At 37.8% G+C, this 26,216-nt stretch overlaps 1 protein-coding gene across 3 annotated transcripts in view; it reads right to left on the reverse strand.

Annotated features, from left to right (window-relative positions):
• Positions 1-2,608: 2,608 nt before the first annotated feature.
• The window catches only part of RRAGB (Ras related GTP binding B), a 53,200-nt gene continuing 29,592 nt past the window's right edge, over positions 2,609-26,216 (reverse strand). For 2 of the 3 annotated variants that reach the window (XM_090264742.1, XM_090264744.1), the window contains exons 6-11: positions 20,759-20,981; positions 18,249-18,344; positions 15,960-16,082; positions 14,158-14,249; positions 3,986-4,101; positions 2,609-3,127 (exon numbers count right to left, since the gene is read on the reverse strand). In XM_090264742.1, coding sequence (XP_090120868.1) covers positions 3,030-3,127; positions 3,986-4,101; positions 14,158-14,249; positions 15,960-16,082; positions 18,249-18,344; positions 20,759-20,981 — 748 coding nt within the window. In that variant the 3' untranslated portion in view covers positions 2,609-3,029. The remainder of the gene's footprint in view (positions 3,128-3,985; positions 4,102-14,157; positions 14,250-15,959; positions 16,083-18,248; positions 18,345-20,758; positions 20,982-26,216) is intronic. The other variant, XM_090264743.1, reaches the window with a different exon arrangement.

Here is a 26,216-nt window from a genome sequence, read left to right on the forward strand (position 1 = left end):
ACTGGGAAAAACTAGGTCCCTAGACAAATTGCTATCCATATTTTTTATGCTAGCAGTGGTTCCTATTTGCAACTTATTAGTTATAAAATAGAACATTTGTAGTTCTTACTTTTGTATGAAACAGTGCTTCACAAAATTTTATACTGCTTTGAGAATCAGTGGCCTAAATTGTATATGGGGTCTGTCCAGAAAGTGTCCATCCATGTACTATGAAAAATACATTCATTGAAGACGACAGAAGAAACATTGTACGTAAGACAATGATGCCTCAGTCCCCTTCAAAGTAGGTACCTTGGTACCTCACACAATTCTCCCAATTGCCAACAGCTGCTCTGTTGTGTTTTCCTGAATCTCAACAGTTGATTTAGTTTTGGGAAAAGCCAGAAGTTGCAGGATACCAAACCTGGGCTGTAGAGGGGCTGAGTCACCTGGATGATTTGATGTTTCATCAAAAAACTCTGCATGAGGCGTGAAGCATGAGCAGGCACGTTGTCGTGATGAGGCTGCCAATCACTACTTGCCCATAGCTGTGGCCTTCTCAATCATCTGAAGAGTTTCCATGGAGGAATGTTCAAGCTTAATGCAAAATTTGATGCATTCATTGCTGTTTGCTCATTTTGAATGCAATGGCCACACAGTACACATGCTCACTCAATGGTGTCTACCGTCCCCACTGATTAGTACAGTGAAGTCGTCATTGTTCCCACATGTGCATTCCAGTCCACCCTCCTTGGCTGCCAGGTTACATCAATGCCACATAAACCATTCTTGTTATATTAACAATGGTTGGACTTTTTCCAGACAGACCTCATATATCTCACTTGGTACAATGCCTTCAATTCACCTTGCAAACATGGTGAATATGTTTTCCCACTCCTGCTTCCATATCTGCATTTCTTCTTTTCCCTAAAGTAGTAGTTCTCAAAATGTAGTCCCTGGACTAGCAGAATCAGCATCAGCATCACCTGGGAACTTGTTATAAATGCAGATTCATGAGCACCACCCAAGAACTACTCTCAGTGGTGGAGGTGGGACAGCAAGCAGCGTGTTTTAACAGTCCCCCTCTTAGTGATTCTGAAACATGTTCAAATTAAAGAACCATTGCCCTATTATACTGACATAGCTAAAATGGTCTATAAAAAAAGCATACTCTCATAGCACCAGTCCATAAGTTCATTATCTCTGGTTTTGATTTCTTGTCTTTCTTTCTGTGTACATGCCTTCACTGGACACTTGTATTTACTTCAGTTTTTAAGTGACTCCATCTTAAAATAATTTTTTTTCTTCAGGGGAAAAGAAGACTGGTTGGTCATTACCATAAGGATTATGTTGAATAATAACTTTATTTTGCTAAACTTTCATCCTTTTATACAACCTCAACATCTAAGTTATAACTAGAATCTGAGCAAGAGTTGAAACAAGAGCAAATAATGATATAACTTTGTGGGGGTTTTTTCATGCTCATCTAATTTAATGTCTCTATTTATATCTATCTAAACTTCTAAAAATACCACTTTCAGGTAGCTCCTTCAAGTCCCACCCCAGATATTGAGGATAACGAGAACATCCAAATCACGACTCCTATTAGTCAGAGAACAGTTCCCAGTTCATTTGCTCTTCATTTTCCTAGATGTTAACAAGATAAAAAATCTGGAACATTTGGTTTAAAAACTCTCATGCTACAGAAGATTAATACAGCTGTTGATCAAATTAGTCCCATGAGGTTCTTTTAAGACTTGAGATTTTTAATCTACATAACATAGGCTACCTAAAAAACAGATAAATAATAAGATGAGAAAAAGTGAAATTCTGGTGGCCTGGAAGAAGCTTCTTCATGACATAGGAGACAAGAGAATAAGGGGACTAAATGGTAATAAAAAAAATAAAAATATAAAAATTTTTAGAGACAAGAGAAATGAGATGAGTCTACTGTGCTGTACATTCCCTAAATACTTTTGTGTTGTCATCCTCTCTATGGAAACTGAAAAAGTTAGGGCTTTGAGTACTTCTAGTTAGTGTTATTAAGCTCCACTTCTCTCAGTTCACAACACTTCATGTTTTCCTTAGGGGATAAGGTCAAATATAACTCCCAACTTGAAAAAGGTTTTAATACCACTTGACTAGCATAATAAAGGCATATCCCATTAGGTGTTATACAATATATAAAATTAACCATTCCCAGACCTCAAAAAAAGAAGTTATACCTCATAAATCCTATTATTTCCACTCAACTTTTATTCATTCTTTTTCCAGTTACATCCTGGAAGAGGCTTTTAACAGACCTCAGGCCTGGATTACTATCAGAGCTTCCCCAACTGCCATCAGTCAGCCCATATAGTCTAATTTGATTTTCTTTCACAATTATTTTCATGTAACTCCCCTCCTCAAAAAGCCTACGATGGTTTCCTGTTTCCTAACCCATTACATCTAAACTCTTCTGCCTAGATTTAAGACTATAATCAGGCTCCATCCTTCACATCAAACTTTATTTTGTACCATTTCCCAACAAATAGGTCCCCTTCCCTGAGGATAACTGTGAAATTAACTTGCTCTATCTTAGGGAAAACATATAAATAAGGAAAATAAAAACAGACAATGAAATCCCTAACAGCAAAAGTTTATTTACAATTGGAGTTAAGGAATATTTTTAATGCATGCTGAGAAAACAGTAATATTCCAAACTTCTAGGTCACTATCTGATAAGGAATACAAGACAATGTTGGAAGAGGCTTTGGCACACATAATTATTGGAACCAGTTTATCAGAACACACTATTAGAACCTTATTATCAGAACATGTACACACATCACCTACTTTAACATCACACCAACTTTATGGACAGCTCATCTAATTTCTCACTGGCTATTTGAGTAAACAGCATTCAAGGTTAAACGACAACACTGTGGACTATAGGGAAGAAATACAGAAGTGGTAAGCATCATAACATTTCAGAGCCTACATACACAAATACGACATTAAGATTAAGAAACAGTATTTCAACTTTTTTCTGAAGCAACTTTTGGCAATGTTTAGCGCATGAGAAGACACTGCTTTGGTCCATCCACTCTTTCCAGCTTCTCAAAGTGTTTCCTGGCATTACGGATGTTGATCAGAGTAGCTGCAGAAGCTGAGGGTAGGGGAGATATCCAACAAAATAAATACAGTCAGTCAAAGGAATGTCTGACTAATAAAAACAAATAAGCAAACAAAAGAGAGCCAAATCCCTCTACATAGTATGTCACAGACAGCACACAGGAAAAGGAAGCCCCAAGTTAACCAGGGTTTAATTTTTCTGAAAAAGTAGATGTGTTTATATTTTAAACACAAAAGTTTCAACATAAATTTTCAAAATCTTTTATTTGCAGGCTAACAGTATAAAACCCATTATCTTATATTTTAATATTAACCTAAGATAGTAAAAGCCAGTGGATCAGAGATAATTTACACTTCTGGGAACATCCTGAAAATACTGTTAGAACCTTTATTTCAATGGTTGAGATGGATATGGCTATTATGATACCTAGAAATATACAAAGACATGTAAAACGGTTCAATATTTAATAGTTAAGAGCATAGACTGACTAGTCTTTTAAAATCTATGCTATATACAGCATAAATCATACATTTGGGTTCTCTTTTCTTTTAAATCCCTAGATTCAGTTCCTTGATTTCTGAAGTTCCCAAGAACAAAATGTAATACCCTAAAGCCTAAATTATTTTTAAACTTCAAAATATAATTATTAAATAGAAAAATATTTATTACTAGTACTAAGATAGTTTTTCTCTGGTAAAATAAACATAACAAGAAATTTACCAATTTAACCATTTATAAATGTACAGGTCAGTGGCCTTAAATATGTTCCACTGTTGTGCAACCATCCTCACTTCAAAATAATTTTTTAATATCTAATAAAGTACTACCTCTAGGACAACTGGTTTAATAAACATATGGCTTTGAACCTATGTCTCCTAAGTTTAAACTTACGAATGGATGGATCAGACATCACAACCATCACATAAGTATTGGATGTAAAGATATCAATGAAAGCAGCAAAGTTAGAGTTCCTGACTTCCATGCTCTGAAAAGAGGCAGCCAGCTTGCTATGGGAGAAAAGACAAAAGAAAAAAGAACATAAAATAATAGCAATGTAAGAGATTCTTATCTTTTAGGTTAAACATTTTCATAGCATTATATGTCAATTCACCAGTTGATTATGACAGTTAATCACTAACTCCACTGTTTTCCAAGGAAACTCTAATGCTAAATTTAACATGTTATGGAAAGTGACTTAGAGAGTTAGGACTTCCAGCCAAGATGGAGGCCTAGACAGACATGCTGTGTCTCCCTCCACAACTAAGAAGGAATACAACTACCTTAAAATTAGAGACAACCAGAGGTTCCAGAAAATCTAGCTGCATGGAAGTCCAACAAAGATACAAAGAAGAAATACTCATCCAGACAGGTAGGAGGGGCGGAACCAGGGTGAAGAGGACGCGGTGTGGTGGTGGCAGCAGCGGCAGTGGCAGCAGGCCGATGGAAAGTGCAGTCACATGTTTTTAAAAGTAGAGAGGGACACCCAGGGACCGTGCCTAACACCAGAGTGGACCACACGGCTCACGGTTTCAGCATTGGAGAAAATAAAGCCTCATTGCTTCTGACTGTGCAGGCCAGTGGAGGTTGGGTCGGAGGAAGAAACTGCCAGTCTCTCAGAAGAGTCCGCTTGTTTAAAGGGTCCCCATGGTCCTAGAACGTCTGCAGACCCACCCACTCTGGGAACAACAGCAAGGTCAACAGCTAGAGGGATGCCAGTCCCATACAGAAGTGGGAGAAGTGCCTGGAAAAGGGGCAAGTGCTGAGCAAGCAGCATTGTTCCCTCTCAGACCCCTCCACCACATACAGCACCACAACGTGGTGAAATGGGTCGCCCGTACTGACGAATACCAAAGGCTCTGCCCCTTAAACGTAACAAGTGCAACATCTCTACCTAAGACATAGAGGCAAACAAACACAGGAGCCAGTCGAGATGAGGAGACAGAGAAGTATGGCCCAAAAGAGGGACCGGATCAAGATTCCAGTGGGAGAACTAAGTGATGAGGAGCTAGCCAATGAAATAGACATAGAGTTCAAAACACTGGTGATAAAGATGCTCACAGGCTTGACAGATATGCTTAAGTATGACAAATGTATAAAAGAAGAAGTGAAGGCTATGCTAAATGAAATAAAGGAAAATCTACACAAAACCAATGGTGAAGGGAAGGAAACGGCGGTTCAAATCAATAATTTGGAATATAAGGAAGAAAGAAAGAGTCAACCGGTACAAAATGAGGATACAAGAATTGGAAAAATGAGGAGAGGCTTAGGAACCTCTAGGACAACTTAAATGTGCCAACATCCAAATCATAGGGTTGCCAGAAGGAGAAAAGGAAGAGCAAGAAATCAAAAGCTTATGTGAAAAATTAATGAAGGAAAACTTCCCAAATTTGGTGAAGGAAATAGGCATACTAGTCCAGGAAGCACAGAGAGTCCCAAAGAAGCTAGACCCAAAGAGGACCACACCAAGACACATCATAATTAAAATGCCAAAGGTTAAAGATTAAGAGAGGATATTAAAAGCAGAAAAAAAGAAAAAAAAAGCAGAGTTAACTACAAAGGGTTGCCTATAAGACTATCAGCTGATTTCTCAAAAGAAACTTTGGAGGCAAGCAGGGACTGGCAAAAAGTATTCAATATGATGAAAAACAAGGACCTACAACCGAGACTACTTTATCTAGCAAAGCTATCATTTAGAATGGAAGGGAAGAGAAAGTGCTTCCCAGATGAGGAAAAGCTAAAGGAGCTCATCACCACCAAGCCATTATTATATGAAATGTCAAAGGGACTTACTTAAGAAAAAGAAGATCAACACTATGAACATTAAAATGACAAGAAACTCACAACTATCAACAACTGAATCTAAAAACTAAAAACAAAATAAAACTAAGCAAACCAGAATAGGAACAGAATCATAGGTATGGGGATCATCTGGAGGGTTATCAGCTGGGAGGGAAAAGGGGGAGAAATGGGGAAATGGTACAGGGATTAAGAAGCATAATTGGTTGGTACAAAACAGATAGCAAGGAGTTAATAATAATGTAGAAAAGGGTGAAGCCAAAGAACTGATATGGGATTGCTGGAGGGAAAGGGGGATACTGAGCAGAGGGAAGCAAAGGGAAAAAAATTGGGACTTCTGTAACAACATAATAAATAAAATATACTAAAAAAAAAAGAATAAATGAGATGTGGACTTAAAAAAAGTTAGGACTTGAAAGAGAGAAGATGGCGGAGGAGTGAGGGGAAGCTGCGCTTTCAGGCTCCTGAGAGCCGTCTGTAGTTTGGGCTAATTGCAGACAGAACATCTCCGTGAGCAGCTGGACACTGGCAGGAGTCGAACTGTGGCACTGCTAAGGTAGAGAAAACCATCTGGGAGCGACCTGTTTGGTGAGGGTAGCGGAGGAAAAAGGGACGAGACGGGATTTCTGACTGGGGTGGCTCCCTGAGCTGTGGCTGGAAGTACACAAAGACTTTTTAGTGACCACAGAGAGGAATTGGGAGGAGAGTGGATCTCTGCCCGCTGGCAGAGCCAGGACTGGGCCAGGTGGCATCTGGCGCTGAAAGACAAGAAACAGCGTACTGCTGTGCATGTGAGAACATGATTTTCCATTATTTTTTTCTCTTGTGTACTGCGGAGAGGGGAGGAAAGTTTGGGGGTGATAGGACATTCTTGAGGAGCGCGGGCACAGAAGACCGCTTGCCCACTCCCCAACCGTCCCCTTGGATAGCACAGGCGCGCACAGAGAAGTGCCCTGGTACACTGGCCGAGGCGCGCAACCTGGTCAGCGGCCACGCATCTGGGTGCCCCTTGGACACGCACCAACAGACATAAGATCAGTGCCCCAACGGGCACAGGGAGGGCCTGCTAGGCACGCAGAAGACTGTGGGAAGACACCCCTGGCCAGCCCCAGTGGCCACCAGGCCAGAGCCCAGACCCCTTGAGGGGGCTCTGCTCGTGCCCACATAGACGACTGCGGGAACGGTGGGCAGCTGCGGTGCAGGAACAGCGGGGCGGCTGCACAGGAACGGGGGGCGATGGTGACTCAGTGACTAACGGACACTCACTTCCACCGTGCACAAGTGTCCGGGACCCCACCTCAAGTGGCAAGAGACCAACTCCTGGGGCGTGGCTCGGCAGGCCTGAAGCTAGCGCGCAGGCCGCCTTGCACACGCACGAACACCTGGGCCGTCTCCAAACAGGCGCCAAACCTGCAAAGGTCAAGAACCTCTGGCCCGCCTCATTAGACCAGCTGTGGATCCAGAAAAAGAAGATGACACACAAAGACTGAACTGAGTAAAAACTTTCCTTTTGAATATATATATTTTTAAATTTTTATTTATTTTTTTAAACTTTTATTTCTATTTTAGGTTTTTTATTTTTATTTTATTTTACTTTAATTTTTTTAAATTTCTTATATTTTATTTTCATTTTAATTTTTACTTTTATTTAAAAATTTTTTTTAAACTATCTCTATAATTTGTTTCATACGATCTCTCCTTCTCATTCTTCCTCCTTAATTTTTGTTTGTCTGTTCTGTTTAGCCTCCCTTTCACACTAAATAAACAGACTATAACTATTATATAAATCTAATACTATAAATTCCACTTTCTTACTATATTCTGCATTCTTCCCTATTTTTCTTTTATTATTATTAACATACAATGTAAATATTACCTACTGTCTTGCATAGTCTCGACACTACTTACTACTATTACTAATCTATCATACCCTCTCTCAAAAATCATATCTTTCCTCTTTAAAAACAACTCTTATCTATTCTTCCTATAGTATAAAAGCCCTAACTTCTCTACATTTATATTAATACTGACTCATTGGCTGACGATAGCGGGATAGAGGGTGGGGGATATATTTGAGGGTGTGGGTCTCCTGCCTCGGCTGTGTGTTTGTTTTTAACAGCATCTCCACAAAAGAATTCAAAACAAAGTGGACAGAGTGACTCTCAATCAACTAGCCAGAGGGAAGATACCACCAAAGAGCATCTGAAATATAACCAGACAGCATAAACAAACGACGTAAAGGGTAACCCAAGAACATCAGGCTCAGGAGATCAAAGAGGCTGTACCACTGAAATCCCCAGATCTCCTATAAAGAATCTCATACCACAAAGGTGGGAAGTCAAAGCAGACAAACCCCAAAAACAAAAACAAACAAGAAGAATCCAACATGGTAACACGCAGAAACAACCTCTCAATGAAAAGTAGAATCCCCAGAAAGAGAGGTAGATGGAATAGATATAGCCGAAATGTCAGATACGGAATTCAAAACAATGGTGGTGAAGAAGCTCAATATACTCGATATCCTTAAAAACAACTATGACAGTCTCCAAGGAAGTTACCAACAGCTCCAAGAAAATTACGAGGAACTTACGGAGATCTACAGCAGCATAAAAAAGGACATAGAAACTATTAACAAGAACCAGGAAGAAATGAATAATACAATCTCTGAACTGAAAAACACAGTAGAATCAATCAAAAGCAGGCTAAACGAAGCAGAGGATTGGATCAGTGAGTTAGAGGACAATGTAGAAAAAAATCCCCACACAATACAACAAAATGAAAAAAGCTTGAAGAAATATGAACAAGATGTAAGGGAATTACAGGAAAGCGTGAGGAAAAATAACATCCGAGTCATCGGAATAAAAGAGGGAGAAGAAGAACAACAAGGGGTAGAAAAGCTTATAGGAGAAGTAATGACAGAAAATTTTCCCAACCTGATGAGAGAAAAAGTTATACAAGTTCAGGAAGCACAGAGAGTCCCAATGAAGAGAAACCCCAAAAAACCCACTCCAAGGCACATCATAATTAAAATTGCAACATTCCAAGACAAAGAGAGAATCCTAAAAGCAGCAAGAGAAAAACAGCAAATAACATACAAGGGAGCTCCGATAAGGCTATCAACTGATTTCTCAACAGAAACACTACAAGCCAGGAGGGAATGGTCAAAAATATTTAAATCAATGAAAAACAAAGGCATACAACCAAGAATACTCTACCTAGCAAGGCTCTCATTCAAAATAGAAGGTGAAATAAGAAGTTTCTCAGACAAAGGAAGACTAAAAGAATACATCTCCACCAAACCAGCATTGCAAGAGATGCTAAAGGAAGTGTTCTAAGAAAAAAGAGGAGAGGAACAGAGGTACAAAGGGAATAAATACAAGTCAATAATAACCTTAAATGTAAATGGATTAAATGCTCCAATTAAAAGACATAGGGTAACGGAATGGATAAGAAAACAGGACCCACATATTTGCTGTCTACAAGAAACACACCTCAAAACAAAAGACTGACATAGACTGAAAGTAAAGTGATATAAAAAAATATTCCAAGCAAACGGACATGAAAAAAAAGCTGGGGTAGCAGTACTCATTTCAGACAAAACGGATTTCACAGCAAGGGCAATAAAGAGAGACAAAGGACATTTCATAATACTAAAGGGAACAATCTATCAAGAAGATATAACAATGATAAACATATGAACCTAACATAGGAGCACCCAAATACATAAAGAAAATACTAGAAGACCACAAGAAGGATATTAACAGCAACACACTCATAGTAGGGGACTTTAACACTCCATTATCAACAATAGACAGATCTTCAAAGCAAAGAAACACCAAGGATATACAGGCATTGAACAACACACTAAACCACATGAACTTAACTGATATATATAGAACTTTTCACCCAAAAGAAGCAAAATATACATTCTTTTCAAATGCACATGGGACATTTTCAAAGATAGACCACACAATAGGACACAAAACAAGCCTCAACAAATTCAAGAAAATTGAAATCATATCAAACATCTTTTCAGACCACAATGCCTTGAAACTAAAAATCAACCTCAGAGAAAAAAATCAAAGACACCCAAACTCATGGAGAATGAATAACATGCTATTAAATAATGAATGGGTTAACAATGACATCGAAGAAGAAGTCAAGAAATTTCTGGAAATTAATGATAATGAACACTCAACAGTCCAAAAACTATGGGACACAGCAAAAGCAGTCCTAAGAGGGAAGTTCATAGCAATACAGGGCTATCTGAAAAGCATAGAAGAATCTCAAATAAAAAACCTAACCTTAAAACTATAAGAACTAGAACAACAACAACAAACAAAGCCCAAGGCAAGAAGAAGGAAGGAAATCATCAAGATCAGAGCAGAATAAAATGACATAGAGACTAAACAAACAATTCAAAAGATCAACGAAACTAGGAGATGATTCTTTCAAAAAATAAATAAAATTGACAGGCCTTTAGCCAGGCTCCTCAAAAAAAGAAAAAAAAAAAAGAGAGAGAGGACCCAAATAAACAAAATCAGAAATGAAAAAGGAGAAATCATGACTGATATCACAGAAATACAAAGGATTTTAAGAAATTACTACAAACAACTGTATGGCAAGAAATCTGACAACCTAGAAGGAATGGACAAATTTCTAGAAACACATAACCTTACAAAGCTGAATCAAGAAGAAGCAGAAACTCTCAACAGACCAATAACAAAGAAGGAAACTGAAACAGTAATAAAAAATCTCCCGGCACACAAAAGCCCAGGACCGCATGGCTTCACAGGTGAATTTTACAAAACATTTGGGAAGAACTAACTCCTACCCGTCTCGAACTATTCCAAAAAATCCAAGAAGAGGGAAAAGTCTCAAACTCTTTCTATGAAGCCAGTATTACCCTAATTCCAAAACCAGGTCAAGACACAACAGAGAAAGAAAACTACAGGCAAATATCACGGATGAACATAGATCCTAAAACCCTCAACAAAATACTGGCAAACAGGATCCAGCAACACATTAAAAAGATCATACATCACAATCAAGTGGGATTCATCTCAGGGATGCAAGGATAGTTTAATATTTGCAAATAAATAAATATAATACATCACCTAAACAAAATGAAACACAAAAATCACATGATTATATCAGTAGATGCTGAAAAAGTGTTTGATAAAGTACTGCACCCAATTAAAATAAAAACGCTCAGCGAAGCTGGAAAAGAGGGAGCATACTTCAACATAATAAAGGCCATGTACGAGAAACCTGAAGCCAACATCATACTCAATTGACAAAAACTGAAAGCATTTCCCCTGAGATCAGGAACTAGACAAGGATGTCCACTCTCTCCACTCCTATTCAACATAGTGTTGGAAATTCTAGCCATAGCAATCAGACAAGAAAAAGAAATAAAAGGCATCCAAATTGGAAAATAGGAAGTAAAACTGTTATTATTTGCAGATGACATGATAGTATACATAAAAAACCCTATCGACTCACAAAAATACTACTCGACATAATTAGCGAATTTGGCAAAATAGCAGGGTAAAAGTGAATATACAGAAATCTAAGGCATTTCTGTACACCAACAATAAAATATCAGAGACAGAAGCAAAAAAGAAAATAATGTTTACTATAGCCACAAGAAAAATGAAGTACCTAGGAATAAACTTAACCAAAGATAAAAGACCTGTACTTTGAAAATTACATAACATTGAAGAAAGAAATTAAGGAAGATACAAATAAATGGAAGCAAATACCATGTTCTTGGATGCGAAGAATCAACATCATCAAAATGGCCATGCTACCCAAAGCAATTTACAGATTCAATGCAATCCTTACTAAAATACCAATGACATATTTCACAGACCTAGAACAAATACTACAAAAATTCTATTGAACCAAAAAAGACCCCAAATAGCCAAAACGATCTTGAGACAGAAGAACAGAGCAGGAGGAATCACAATACGAGACATCAAACAATACTACAAAGCCACTGTGATCAAAACAGTCTGGTACTGGCATAAGAACAGATATGTAGATCAATGGAACAGAATAGAGAGTCCAGAAATAAATCCAGGAATATAAGGTCAACTAATATTTGATAAAGGAGGAAGGAACATAAAATGGAGTGAGAAGAGCCTCTTCAACAAATGGTGCTAGGAGAACTGGACGGGGATGTGTAAAAATATGAAACTGAACCACCAACTTACACCACACATGAGAATAAACTCAAGATGTAAGCCGTGACACCATAAAAGTCCTAGAGGAAAACATAGGCAGGAAAATTTCAGATACCCCATGTAACAATATTTTCATGGATACATCTCCTAAGGCAAGAGAAATAAAGGAAAAAATAAACAAATGGGACTACATCAAACTAGGGATCTTCTGCTGAGCAAAAGAAAACATCAGCAAGATGAAAAGGAAACCAACCATATGGGAAAACATATTTGCCAATGATATCTCAGACAGGGGACTGATCTCCAAAGTACATAAAGAGCTTATATGACTGAACATCAAGAAAATAGATGACCCAATTAAAAAATGGGCAAAAGACCTGAACAAACACTTCTCTGAAGAGGACATACAGAAGGTCCATAGACACATGAAAAAATGCTCAACATCACTAGCCATCAGAGAGACGCAAATAAAAACCACAATGAGATACCACTTTACACCAGTCAGAATGGCCATCATCAACAAATCAACAAACAACAAGTGCTGGCGAGGACGTGGAGAAACGGGAACCCTACTGCACTGTTGGTGGGAATGCAAACTGGTGCAGCCACTATGAAAAACAGTATGGAATTACCTGAAAAAACTAAAAATGAAACTGCCTTTTGAACCAGTGTTTCCACTGCTAGGCTTATACCGAAAAATCCTAAAACCCTAATTCAAAAGAACTTATGCACCCCTATGTTCATTGCAGCACTGTTTACAATAGCTAAGTGCTGGAAACAACCTAAGTGCCCATCTGTAGATGAGTGAATCAAAAAACAGTGGTACATTTACACAATGGAATACTATGCAGCAGAGAGAAAGAAGGAACTCCTGCCATTTGTGACAACATGGATGGAACTAGAGAGAATTATGTGTAGTGAAGTAAACCAGGCACAGGACGAAAAATACCATATATTATCACCTAATATAGGAAACTAAAGAACAACATAAACACACGAACTAAATAGGACAAGGAGCAGAATAACAGTCTATAGGGGGCAGGGGGAGGGAGAGAAGCGGGAAGGGTTTAGTCAAGGAACGTGTATAAATGACTCATGGATATGGACAACGGGGAGGGATATGATTGTGGTAGAAGGGTGGGCTGGGTGGCAGGGAGCAATGGGGGAAAAATAGGACAATTGTAATTGAAAAATGAAAACATAAAATTAAATAAAAAGTTAGTACTTGATATTACTGTGGAATGAAAGTGGGTTTAGACTTAGATCCATGTTTAAAAACATCTTATAAAATACTTCTATAATATTTAAGAAGTTTTTTAAGTTGAATCTTCCTATCATTGAGATTAACTTTTGAATTTTATTTCACTTAAATACAAGAAATAATCCCATTTCTTTGAAAACAAACAAGGTAATTATATTCGAAGGTCATTCAATATTTCTTCTTAAAAATGTTAGCATTAAACATGCCAAAAAGTTTCAAAGTGCCTTTTATGCTAAGGCATAAAAGAAGTCAACTTATACTATTCTATTGTCTGAGCATCAAAGTTTTACCAAAACAAGAATTTTGATTCTTAAATCTTTATTAAATTATGATGTTCAATCATTCCATCTTCTTATATTCACAATGCCAAGACTCAAATTGTATTTCATCAAAGCTGAGACAACGTGACTAGACTTTTCTAGACTCTCTATTTTGTACCATTCCTGAATCAGTATCTCCTTATTTTAATTACTGTAGTTTTATATAAAATTTTGGTATTTGGTAGGATAAATTATCCTTTCTTCTTTTTCAAACTCTCTTGAACATTTTTTATTTCTTCCCAAAGAAGATCAAACATCTCAAAAAAGTACTCTGCTTAGATATTTTTCATATGCTTCTTTGGTATCACTTGAGTTTACATTAAAAGACAATGATTTTCATTTACCTCAGTCAATTGTAGGCTCCATTCAAAGTAAGCTTTCTTTTCAATTGAAGGTACTATTCTGGATATAGAAGTGTGATCCACTATACTTATTTGAACCTCTCAAAAATAACAATAATTTTTTCCAGAGAGAAACAGATCACACAAGATCTCTTACCTGCAGCTCAGCTTAAACTGCTTAATAATGTTGCTGATCTTCTCAAATCTGTGGGCATCACGCTGCTCTTTACATTGATAGTGAGAAATCACCTATGAAAAATAACAACACCCTTTAAATACATGCAATGTAGTCATATCACCCTCCGCTACTCCTCTAGACAGGCATCTGTCAGTCAGTTTCTTGGTCACCTGACTTTAGGGTAGATTTGGCACCTGCTTTTCCTATGTCCCATATGCTGCCAACATTATGCATAATTTCAATATTTTCCATTTCAAAAGCCATTACCATGTTGTTAGTTTTATTAGATCATTAAGTATAATCTATTAATGGCTTGTTACTATTCTTAATCACTTAATTTAATCATTAAATGTTCATTTTATTTCAACATTTCACAGGATGGTCTTTGATTTAAAAAAATACAAATCAAAAAGGAAAAGAAAATAAAAAATTCTTAGCTGTTCTTGAGTTATACTTAATGTATTTAATTTTAATGAAGCCCATAACCAAGTGGCTTTTGGTATTATATTTTAAAATCTTAACTAAAAGATTCTGACTTCTGAGAATTGACTATTTATAAATGAACCTACTCAGGATGTACACCCATGCCAGCTGAAAATACTTTCCCTCACATTTTCAGAATTTAATCAAACCAGACAGCACTTCTTACAGGCTAAATATACAGATATAAAATTTTCTAGTAGGAAACAAAACGGAGTCACTTGCCAGAACCTATAATATAGATATTATTATGTCCATTTTACAGAAGGGGAACCAAGCTCAGAGAGATTAAGAAATGTGTCTACAGAGGGGAGCAAAGGGGAAAAAATTGGAACTATTGTAACAATATAATCAGTAAAATATATTTTCAAAAAATTACCAAAAATAAAAAGAAATGTGTCTAAAATCACCAAGCATTGGTAGAGCTCAGAAACAAATTATTTACTAAAAGGTGCTCTTAAGTGTTACATTTAATAAGCTGATCAGCAACTACTTATGCAGTGCTTTGTGACATCTCAAATTAGTTTCTATTATTGTTATTTAAAATTTTTCTGGCTGGTGTGGCTCAGTGAATTGAGTACCAGTCTACTAACTGAAAGGTCACCGGTTCGATTCCCGGTCAGGGCACATGCCTGGGTTATGGGCCAGGTCCCCAGCTGGGGGCGAGAGAGAGACAACGACACATCGATGTTTCTCTCCCTCTCTTTCCTCCTTCTTTCGCCTCTCTCTAAAAATAAATACAATTTTTTAAAATTTTACTTATCAATATTGGTTTTTGTATCCCCTCTCAGAGCCATACATACAGTAGACTCTAATATAGTTAAATTTATAACAAAAATTAAAATACCAGCATACCTCTTTTCCCTTCCACCTCTCCATCTGAACTCTTAGCTATGTCACTGAGTTGACTATTACATTTCTTCCATGTTAAGAGTTTCAACTGAGTCTTTTGGAGAAAGAGGTGGATACAAGTTTCCTCAAAAGAGAAGTAACCCTCATTTCATAATAAAATTCAACAGGAAACAGGGATACTTCAACATAAATGAACGATTTGCAGAAATAATCTAAACTCTGTAGTAAGGCATACCTACAAAATCTAAGTTTCACTAACTACTAAAGAGCTACAAACCAAAGGATTTCTTTCAGGCCATTTAATGTAAATACTACTTTATAAAGCTACGCATGCTAACGTAATGGCAAGAGGGAAGAAGGTTCTTCCTGAAAGCAGCAACATGTTGTTCTCTGTTGCTGAGTAAAAGAAGGTAAGTGTGAAGTATGTCTGCAGAGCAGAAAGTTCTCACCAGAAAAGTAGCTCTCTCAAATAGAAGCACTTCATCAGCCTCAATAATTTCAGCAAAATTCCTTAGGTTCATTTCCAGCTGCTGAACATTGGGAATCAGCTGATAAACAATGCTGGACCAAGCCTAACAGAACAGAAGCATGGTGTAATATTACTAACAGGTAGCGAATCCCAGACCTTTGCAAATGAGTAAGTACACTACAACATATGGACAGAAAAATATGGTGATAACTGAGTCCCAAATACTGATAACAAATATGATATAAAACAAATAAAATGAGAAAGTGAAGCTAATATTTGATATTTATCCTTCAGCTGGAGTTTGTTTTACAAATTTCAACTTCGTAAAATGCTGGAGAATCTTTTTTCTATTGATAATTACAAATAAAAAATAACAATTCCACCATGTTATTTTAGGAAAAGTTGAAAACTCTGGCTAAACCAGCTTCTAAACCAGTCATTCAACAAATATTTAAATCCAACAATGAAGATTGCACTAAAAATCAGAATCGAATGCTATATTTAACATACATCTAAGAATCAGTTTTGTGAAAATATCAGTCACACAGACAAATGGCCCCTCCACTCAATCGGATAACATACAAGAGAAATTAGTGGCATTGTCATTCCAAAAGGCTTATTTATTCTCAGTTGTATGAATTACTGAATTTAAAATGGTATACTGTTTGCCTAAAACTGACTTCATCTAGAGGGGTATAACTAATGAAAAGATTTGAAATTAACCACACCCTCCCTCTATTCTCTTAAGGCTCTTTTGTTTGAATTTCCAGTATAATTCTTTCTTCAATCTCACTCTAATTTGTCTGGTAAGGTGTATAATGTTCTTCTCTCCCCTACTAGAGGGCAGGAACCTGGTCTTAGTCATTTGTTTGTTCTACGGCATCAAGCAGCTATGTGATGAGTGCTTGCAGAATAAAATTTAATATAAAAATTTAAGTTAGCTCTAATGCAATATTTATGTAAGAGATAGTAGTGCCATGTCTCTGTTCCAATTAAGTTTTATTACTTAGGCATGGGGTTTCAGGTTCCAAGTTCCCAGGTCGGTGTTAATGTCACTGCTGAATTTACCTTGGAGAAGACACCAAAGCTAACCACAGCAGAGACATTGTCACTCACAGCAGTGTTGTGATTAGCCAAATGTCTTTGGTCGTGTTATGTATTGCCATCCTTCACACCGCAGTTGGTTCTTATCAGTGCGTCATGTCCATCCTTATTCACGGTTACCTGTTCTTTGGGAATAAGGCTTTGAGAAAAATTTGACCCAAATTAATCTAGAACAGTATTTCCTAGACAGGTATCTCAAAAATTATCTGTTATTAGAGTGAAGCTGGGTCAACATAATATTGGGAAAAAAATAATTAGTTAAAAAATAAAAGTAATGGCTATTTTTAAAGTCCAATGTTGTTGTTGTTTTTTTCCTCCTTGGTAAATCAGGTTTCTGTGCTTCTGGTTGTAGATACTTGTCAGAGGCAGTTGATACTGAGGCTGTAGCTAACAGTGACATAGAAGGATGTTTTCCCATCCAGAGTCAGACTTGTCAATAGGTACCAGAAGCAGTCTGAAGAAAAGGTCTCACCACAGGAGGACCTAAAGGAGCCAGTGTTTCAAATCACTAGATCAGTAGGAGAAAGGGAGGAAGCAGGATAAGGAACCTAAGTGCCAATAAGTAATTTCAGCTTCATCTATAACACAGCTATTGTTGTAACCTCTACAACTGCTGTAGGCAGTGTGGTATCCATTATAGCAATGGGAACTATCTTTCTAGTTGAAAGAATGCTAGTCACCACTTGGCATTAAAGTGGAAGCTACTGAATTCTAGGCATAACATGTCTCATCCTAAGACTCCCTTCTCCAATCTCTCCCTCAAATATTGTTCTTCTACTGCCATCCAAACTTAGGTAGATTAGCATATATCCTGTAGAAGTACCTGAGTATTAGACACAGCTCCAACCAGTATTGAGACCAGCAATGAGGTAAAAATGGATGACAGCCAGTGCAACCTCAGCTGTCATGAAGATCAGGATCAAATTAATCATGACCAAATTGGCTAATTCAGTGTGGTTTGTAGGTATTGTCAATCCAATCTAAGATCAAAACCAAAATCTCTTAAGGTTAACTTTGATCTTTTTCAAACAATTTATTATAGATTTTTCAAAAATTCAACGTATTTAGATGGCTATGAAAGACTTTTAAATCTTTAAGTTTTAGTAATACCCTTCTAGCTTTTTTTCATGCTCTAAAATGAGGGAACTCAGATAAACATACACACCTTATAGAGAGTTTCATCCCAGATAGATGTTCGGAAACAAGAACATTCCAATGGGCGAGACAAGCGCCTCAGATCTTCTTCTCGCTCTTTGAAAATCTGAATTTAAAAGTCCAACATACTGATCAGAATACATATACAGCTCTCCTAGTTCTTTGCAAAATCTGATATATAATTATTTCAGCATATTTTAAACAGAAAGCCTTTCTTCTTTCTTCAGAAGAATTTTTCAATGTGTACGTTACTTCAGAAACTGGGATGGCAAAATGTTTTCAGGTCAGGTCTAAAAGTGCAACAGCTACTGGAATTCTTCAGGCCCATGCTGGTTGTGCTGAGTACTCACTGAGAGCACTAGGTTAAAAAATAAAATTTACCATATAGAGTAGTCTTAAAAAAAATATCTAACATTCTAAATCACCTAATCTGGGTCATTTTAAAATCACTATCCCATATCAAACTTTGTAAATCAAAATACTTTAACCTGTCTCTCCCACATACATATATGCATACACTCATATATATTATTTCTGTATGGACTGTACTTGGTTGGCTATATAGATATAACAGCCTAAACACACAAATATCTATTCATCATAAGGATCTATGTATGTGCCCACAAACACATGGAAAATATCTATTTATACAAATACACACACATTTTCCCTGAATAGGTGAGTGTGTAGTGAACGCATGTACACACTATGATAGTTAATTTTATGTATCAATTTGGCTAGGCCATGGTATCCAGACATTTGGTAAAGCACCAGTTTAGATGTTGCTGTTATTTTTCAGAAGAGATTAATATCTAAATCAGGAGACTTAAAGCAGATTCCTCTCTTGATGTGGGTACAACTTATGCAATAGTTGAAGGACTTAAAAGGGAAAAACAGCCATTCGCAGGAAGAAGGAATTCTGCCTCCAGACTGTCTTCCTACTCAAGCTGCAACAGGTACTCTTTCCTGCCTCTTTAGCCTATAGGCCTGCCCTAAAGATTGCAGACTTCCCAGTCTTCACAACTGCATGAGCCAATTCCTTAAAACCCATAAATCAATTCCTCTCCCCCACTCCTTCCTTCTGTCTAGCTATCTACCTATCTACACACACACACACATTTATTATTGGTTCTGTTTCCTTAAGAAACCCTGACTAATACACAGAAAGAAAAATCTATCTTACTTGAAATGGATAGTTAGGGAAGCACCTTAGTCATTTTTACTTCAAAACTTCCAAGTCTGAATCTTCAATGAAATAGAATATACTTTTCTTAATGAAGTTTAAAATCCCACAAAGAAAATTAATGTATATTTGGAGATATTTGTATAAGCATTTAGAAAACAATAAGTTGATCACTAAAATTAGAATTAAAAAATCCATAATGAAATCATTTGTTGGATGCTCTCAGTTTTTCTATTACAAATTGGGCCAGGAAATGAAGTGAGTTTTTTAAAGGAAACAAAACAAAACAAACAACAACAAGAACAATATCAAAGCCCTCACAATCTCAAGCCCCAAGCTACATACAGGATTTTCTGCTGAAATAAAATGGAATTAAAACTTAGTGAGAAAGGGAGAGAAAGGAATAAAATGATCAGATACTCAAATTAGTTTTCAGAATCAAATACAGAACTCTGGCCCATGGTTTTTGAAAGCCTATAAGCTAACCTAGAAACATAAAAACATATCCAAACACTGGAACACTGAAGGCAATACTATAACTAGTTATGAAAACAAGAGTATTCCTGACCACAACTATTACAAAAAATATCCATTAGTTAAATAAAGGGTATCCTTAGCCTCCTAGGCTCCAACCCAAAGAGGAACTATATTCTTGTATATCAGCAGCATATTCTAAAACTGCTTTCCTCATGTTTATCCTTGAAAATAGAGGACCTTCTCTTTCAGCTTAGACTTTAAAATCCAATTTTCTTATTTTATATCGGGCAAGTTAAAGCTAGACTATATTTGCAACTTGCCAATCTTGGAGGTCTCATAACTAGCTTGGAGTTTGCCCTTTCTACTGTGTCTCTTCTGCTTCTGGTTTAAATTTACGTGTACTAACTCCCATGCTAGAAAAGAAGATAAGTATATCATATCAGTGCAATGATAAGGGATTTGGCATTGTGCCCGACTCAGTGTGACTAGCACTTGAACTGATGCATACTTCCTAAGTCAACCTAATGAAGCTGTGACCTTTTTTCATCGAGCCATGACAGTAACTGCCTGCTTTGAAGGACAATAAAACAGGGGGAGTAAACATATCTAGTGATTTTACATGGTCAGGTTCCTTACCTAAATCTCAAAATTATTTTTTAAATGAATACTATCTTTCTCTTACCATGGACAATTCGTTTATGAGTGTTTAAAAAAAAAAACAAATGATGGAACTTTATTTTGAAAGCTTATGTGGAGATTTTTTCCCTGAAAAAAGAATGACCCAAATTTACCTACACCTCTGCCAAAGAAATTTACAAAGCATGTCCACCATTTGCTGCAGTACCCTTTCTGTTTCTTACCAGGTCCCGTTGATCCTCCTGTACCAGATCCATTTTGTGCACCAAGCAAAAGATTTTGGCATCTGGAGAATTCTGCAGAATGGCTTCCAGGCACGACTGATAATAGTGCATGTCTTTTTCCAGTTCGCGGCTCTCCACATCAAAGACATAAATCAGAACCTCCACATTTCGGAAAATGTTGTCTCGTTGGCTAGTGAAATAATTTTCCATGAAGTTGTCTTGTCTAGTAGGGGAAAAAAATCTATGTAGTAATCACATTCTCAGTTTAGTCACTTCTACTTATAATCTATACTATGTGGAAGATAATCCCAAGGCTTCAAATTAAAGGGCAAATAATAGCAAATTGGTCTGGCCTCAACTTCTTACTTCTTGAGCCTCACCTTACACTACCCTATGCCCCCTCCTTGTGTTCCAAACATACTTTGACCTGCCCTTGGTTCTCACAGCCCATGGTCTATCCAAAAAGGGGTCTTTACACATGCTATTCACTGTGTCTCATGTGCCATTACTTCTACATCTCATTAACTCCTACTTATCCCTTTAGATTTCAGTTCAATCAGTACTTCCTCACAGAAACCATTTCTGACCTCCCATACAAACAAATCCAGTCATCATAGGCCCTTGTACCAAAGCATTATTCTTTTTAACATTTACAAGTGTGGCATTACACGTCTGCATGAGTTTTTTAATTAATGGCATTCATTTCCCTAAACAGAGAGTTCCATGAAGGCAAGGAACATGTCTGCTACTGTTTGCCATTGTTTCCTAGTTTTTAGCATAGAGTCTGCCATAGAATAGGTGCCCAGTGAATATTTACTGATGGATAACTAGTCAAGAGATCCAAGATGGTAGAAGAGTAGGTGGAAGCTACACTAACCTCCTCCTAGGACCAAAATGGAATTACAACTAAATTATAGAAAAATCATCCTGAATAACCAGATGAGCACTAGATGGAAAGAAGCCTTATAACCAAGGACTTACAAAGAAACAACACCAATACCAGACTGGTAGAAAGTGAGGAGGCACAAGAGTTGGCTGGGCTCCCATGGGTGGCAGCAGAAGTTCCAGAGGGACATTTCAGCAGCCAAGGGGATCCCCCTGAGAAGTATGGGATCTAAACCCCAAGCTTGGTTCCCCAGCCTACAGCACCAGAGCCAGAAAGGAACCCAATCACATACAGTTGATTGAAAAGCAGCAGGGTTTCTGTCCACCAGGGAGAGACAGCTGGAACTCAGAAAGCCTCTTAAAGGGCCCAGGCACAAAATTTCATTTGTAGCCACTTACCCTGGGTGCTGACAGAGGGAGGGCAGAGTGGACTGGAGACATGAGGAGAATCTGGGGTTGGTGGGTCTAAGGAGAGAACTTAAGAAATAGCTAACAGGATCCCTGTGCTGAGTGAGCTATCTTTCTCAAGCAGAGCACTCCATTGCAAACAGCGTCAGCCTGAGGGGAAGCAATAGCCCCACCCACAGGAATCCTGTGGATCTTAAGCTCTGCTGCTGAATACAGCTGGAAGCTATTTCAGACATCAAGCCTAACAGAAGGCCTCCAGGCAGAGGCAGATCTTTCTTTGGGAATTCTGAGACTTTAGCCGACCCTCTCCTAGGCCCAGAACTGGTAAAAGCCAGCTTTGGTGTGTAGCTTGGTTCTTTCTGCACACACTCAGGCCCATCAGAGGGAGCCACAAGCTATGAATCACTGAGAGTTCCAAACAGGTTTACCAGGCAGTCACAGGCAGCCATAATGGGAAGACAAATAAACAGGCCCCAAATGAAAGAACAAGAGAACTCTCCAGAAGAACTAAATGAAATGGAGGCAAGCAATTTATCAGATACAGAGCTTAGAGTAATGATTACAAGGATACATAACAGCATGAAGAAAAGACTTAGAAACCACAAAAAAAGACCAGTCAGAAATAACTAATGCAATATCTGAAATAAATAATACACTGGAAGGAATAAACAGTACATTAGATGAAGCAGAGGATTGAGTCAGTGATTTGGAAGAGGTAAAAAAACAAACAAACGCTGAAGCAGAGTAGCAAAAGGAAAAAAGAAACTTTTAAAAATGAGGACAGTTTAAGAAACCTTTGGGACAACACGAAGCATAACAACATCTGCATCATGGGAATAGCAGAAGGAGAAGAGAGCGAACAAGGGATTGAACCCATTCGAAGAAATAATGAACACAATAACTTCCCTAACTCGATGGAGAAAAAAGACACACAAGTCCAGGAAGCTCAGAGAGTCCCAAAAATGATGGACCCAAAGAGGCCGACACCAAGACACCTCATAATTAAAAAGGCAAAACTCAGAGACAAGGAGAGAACCTTAAAAGCTAGTTAGTTAGCTACAAGGGGAGCTCCCATTAGACTGTCATCTGATTTCTCAACAGAAACATTTCAGGCCAGAAGGGACTGGCATGAAATATTCAAGGTGATGAAAAGCAGGAACCTATAACCAAGGCTACTTTACCCAGCAAGGCTATCATTTAAAATTCAAGGAAAAACAACGAACTTCCCAGAAAATAAAAAGCTAAAAGAGTGTGTGAACACCAAACCAGTATTGCAATATGATTTAAAGGGCTTGCTTTAAGAAGTAGAAAAAAAAATAAAAAAGAAGAGAAAATAGTTCAAAAATTAAATGGCAATAAATACATGTACATCAATAATCACTTTCAATGTTAATGACAAATACTCCCATCAAAAGACATAGGGTGCTGAATGGGTAAGAAAACAAGACCCATATATATGCTGTCTCTAAGAGACCCACCTCAGAATGAAATATACATAGACTAAAAGCAAAGGGATGGAAAAAGATATTTCATGCAACTGTAAAGGAAAAAAAGCTGGAGAATTAATACTTATATCTGACAAAATAGACTTTAAAATCAAGGATATAGTAAGAGACAAATGGCACTACAAAATGATAAAGGGAACAATCTAACAAGAGGATATAACCCTTATAAACATTTATGTACCCAACATAGGAGCACCCAAATATGTAAAGCAAATTTTGATGGACATAAAGGGAGAGATCCACAGAAATATAGCTGTAGTAAGAGATTTTAACACCCCACTGACTTCAATGGATAGATCTACCAGACAGAAAATCAATAAGCAGACAGAGGCCTTAAAAGATACACTGCATGAAATGGATTTAATTGATATCTACAGAACATTTCAACCCAAAGCAGCAGAATACACACTTTTTTGAAGTCCTCCTGGAATATTTTCTAGGAGAGACCAATGTTAGGACACAAAACAAGTCTCAATAAACTTGAGAAGATTGAAATAATATCAAACATCTTTCCCAAAAAATGCTATGAAACTAGAAATCAATCAAAGAAGAAAACTCAAATATACAGAAAGGCATGGAAGCTAAATAATTCCTTATAAACAATGATTGGGTCAACAACAAGGTCAAGGAAGAAATCAAAAGATACCTTGAAACAAATGAAAATGATAACACAACAGTCTAAAATCTGATGGGCACTGTGAAAGCAACCCTACCAGGGAAATTCATAGCATTACAGACCTTTCTGAAGAAAAAGCTCATATAAACAATTTAACGTTACATTTAAAGGAACTTGCAGAAGAACAATAAACAAAGCCTGAAGTGAGTAGAAGAAAGGAAATAATAAAGATCAGAGCACAAATAAATGAAATAGTCTTAAAAAATGATACAAAAGATTGATGAATCCAAGAGCTGGTTCTTTGAAAATATAAACAATATTGACAAACCTTTAACCAGACTCATCAAAAAAAAAAAAGAGAGAAGACCCAAATAAAGAAAATCAGAAATGAAAGAGGAAAATAGCAACTGATACCAAAGAAATAAAAATAATTGTAAGAAAACATTGTGAACAACAACATGCCAACAAATTGGACAACCTGGACAAATGGATAAATTCCAAAACTAAATTGGGAACAATCAGAGAATCTGAAAATAAAGATTACACGTAGTGAAATTGAAGCAATAATCAAAAAACTCCCAACTAAAAAAAGCCCTGGATTGGATGGCTTCCCATGAATTTTATCAAACATACCAAGAAGAACTAACACTTTTCCTTCTAAAAATATTTCAAACTATACAAGAGGATGGAAGTCTCCAAAGCTCATTTTTCAAGACCAGTATTACAGTAGTCCCTCTCTATATTGCGGTTCACTTATCGCAGCCTCACTGTATCACGGGATTTTTAAAAATATTATGTTTAATTATTTATCACGGATTTTTTGCTATATTGCGGGATTTTGTGGTCCTGTACACGTATGTTGTTAAAGTTATGTAGGTTTAAGAGTGTAGAATATGAAAAGATGGTGACGGAGTAGGTAGCGGTGTTGTCTGTTTGCTCCCATCGTGGAAGGACTTGCAGTGTAAACACAGAGAGGAGTGAGTGAGTGTGGATTTCAGATTGCATGAACAGGGAACACAGTGTGGGAGCAGCGTGAAGAAGGGCGGAAAGTTCGGCTGTGCTCTCCAGGCTGAGTTGCTGGGCCTCCCAGACCACAGCCTCTACCGTACCGCACCCTAAAGGAGCAGCTGCTGACCAGCTCGTTAGCCGGGATCTGCATGTAGGCTTCCCCCTGCCAAGGGCACACTGACCAGCAAAGTCCTGGAGGGAGTCAGTGAGAAGGTTTGGTTGAAACAGCCGGAGGCATGGGAAGATAGTGAACAGCCCGGACTGTAAGAAACTGTATGAACTGAGTCTAGGTAGGGACTCCCTTGGCTGGTAACCCTAGGCTGACAACTCTGAGCTCTGAGCACTTGTGCCAGGGCTCCACCAATCAAAGGAGCAGAACTGAGCCAGGGAGAGGGGCCCATACAGGAAAGCTGCGGCAGAACCTCAGACTCAGTAAGGACCTCAGTGGGCAGGTGGTACGCGCAGACATACTTGCAGGGACGCGAGCCAGTGCTGCTGTTTGGAGGCAACACAGAGACTTTTTTTGGAGGAGCAGAGACAGGACTTGAGGCTGGGGAGAGACTATTGGCATGTGTATGCTGGCCCACCAGCACAACAGCGTTGCTAGACAAGCCTGAGGAGTGCTGAGGGTGCTGCAGGACCAGGGGCGAGAGGATTCAACTAAGTGCGGCTCACAGCAGAGCGGCGGCAGGCCCACGAGTGAGAGGCTAGCAACCTCAGAATCAAGCTGGATCTCCTCACAGCCAGCCAGCAAGAAAAGGTTTGAAACCCATGGAATTTTGACCAGGTATGGATCCAGGAAAAGAAGACAGTGCCCAAAGTTTGTACTGGGTAAAAACTCTTTCTTTAATCTGTTTCCTGTCTTCTCTCCCTCTTATCCTTCTTCTTTAATTTTTGTTTGTTTGTCTGTGTTGTTTATCCTCCCTCTCACACTAAACGTATAGCATATAACTGCTGTATAAACCTAATACTATACACTTCATTCTGCATTCTTCCCTCCCTTTTTCAACATACAATGCAAATAGTACTTACTATC

Source organism: Furipterus horrens, unplaced genomic scaffold (assembly GCF_987537825.1).
Source record: "Furipterus horrens unplaced genomic scaffold, mFurHor1.1.pri manual_scaffold_17, whole genome shotgun sequence".
NCBI lineage: Eukaryota > Metazoa > Chordata > Mammalia > Chiroptera > Furipteridae > Furipterus > Furipterus horrens.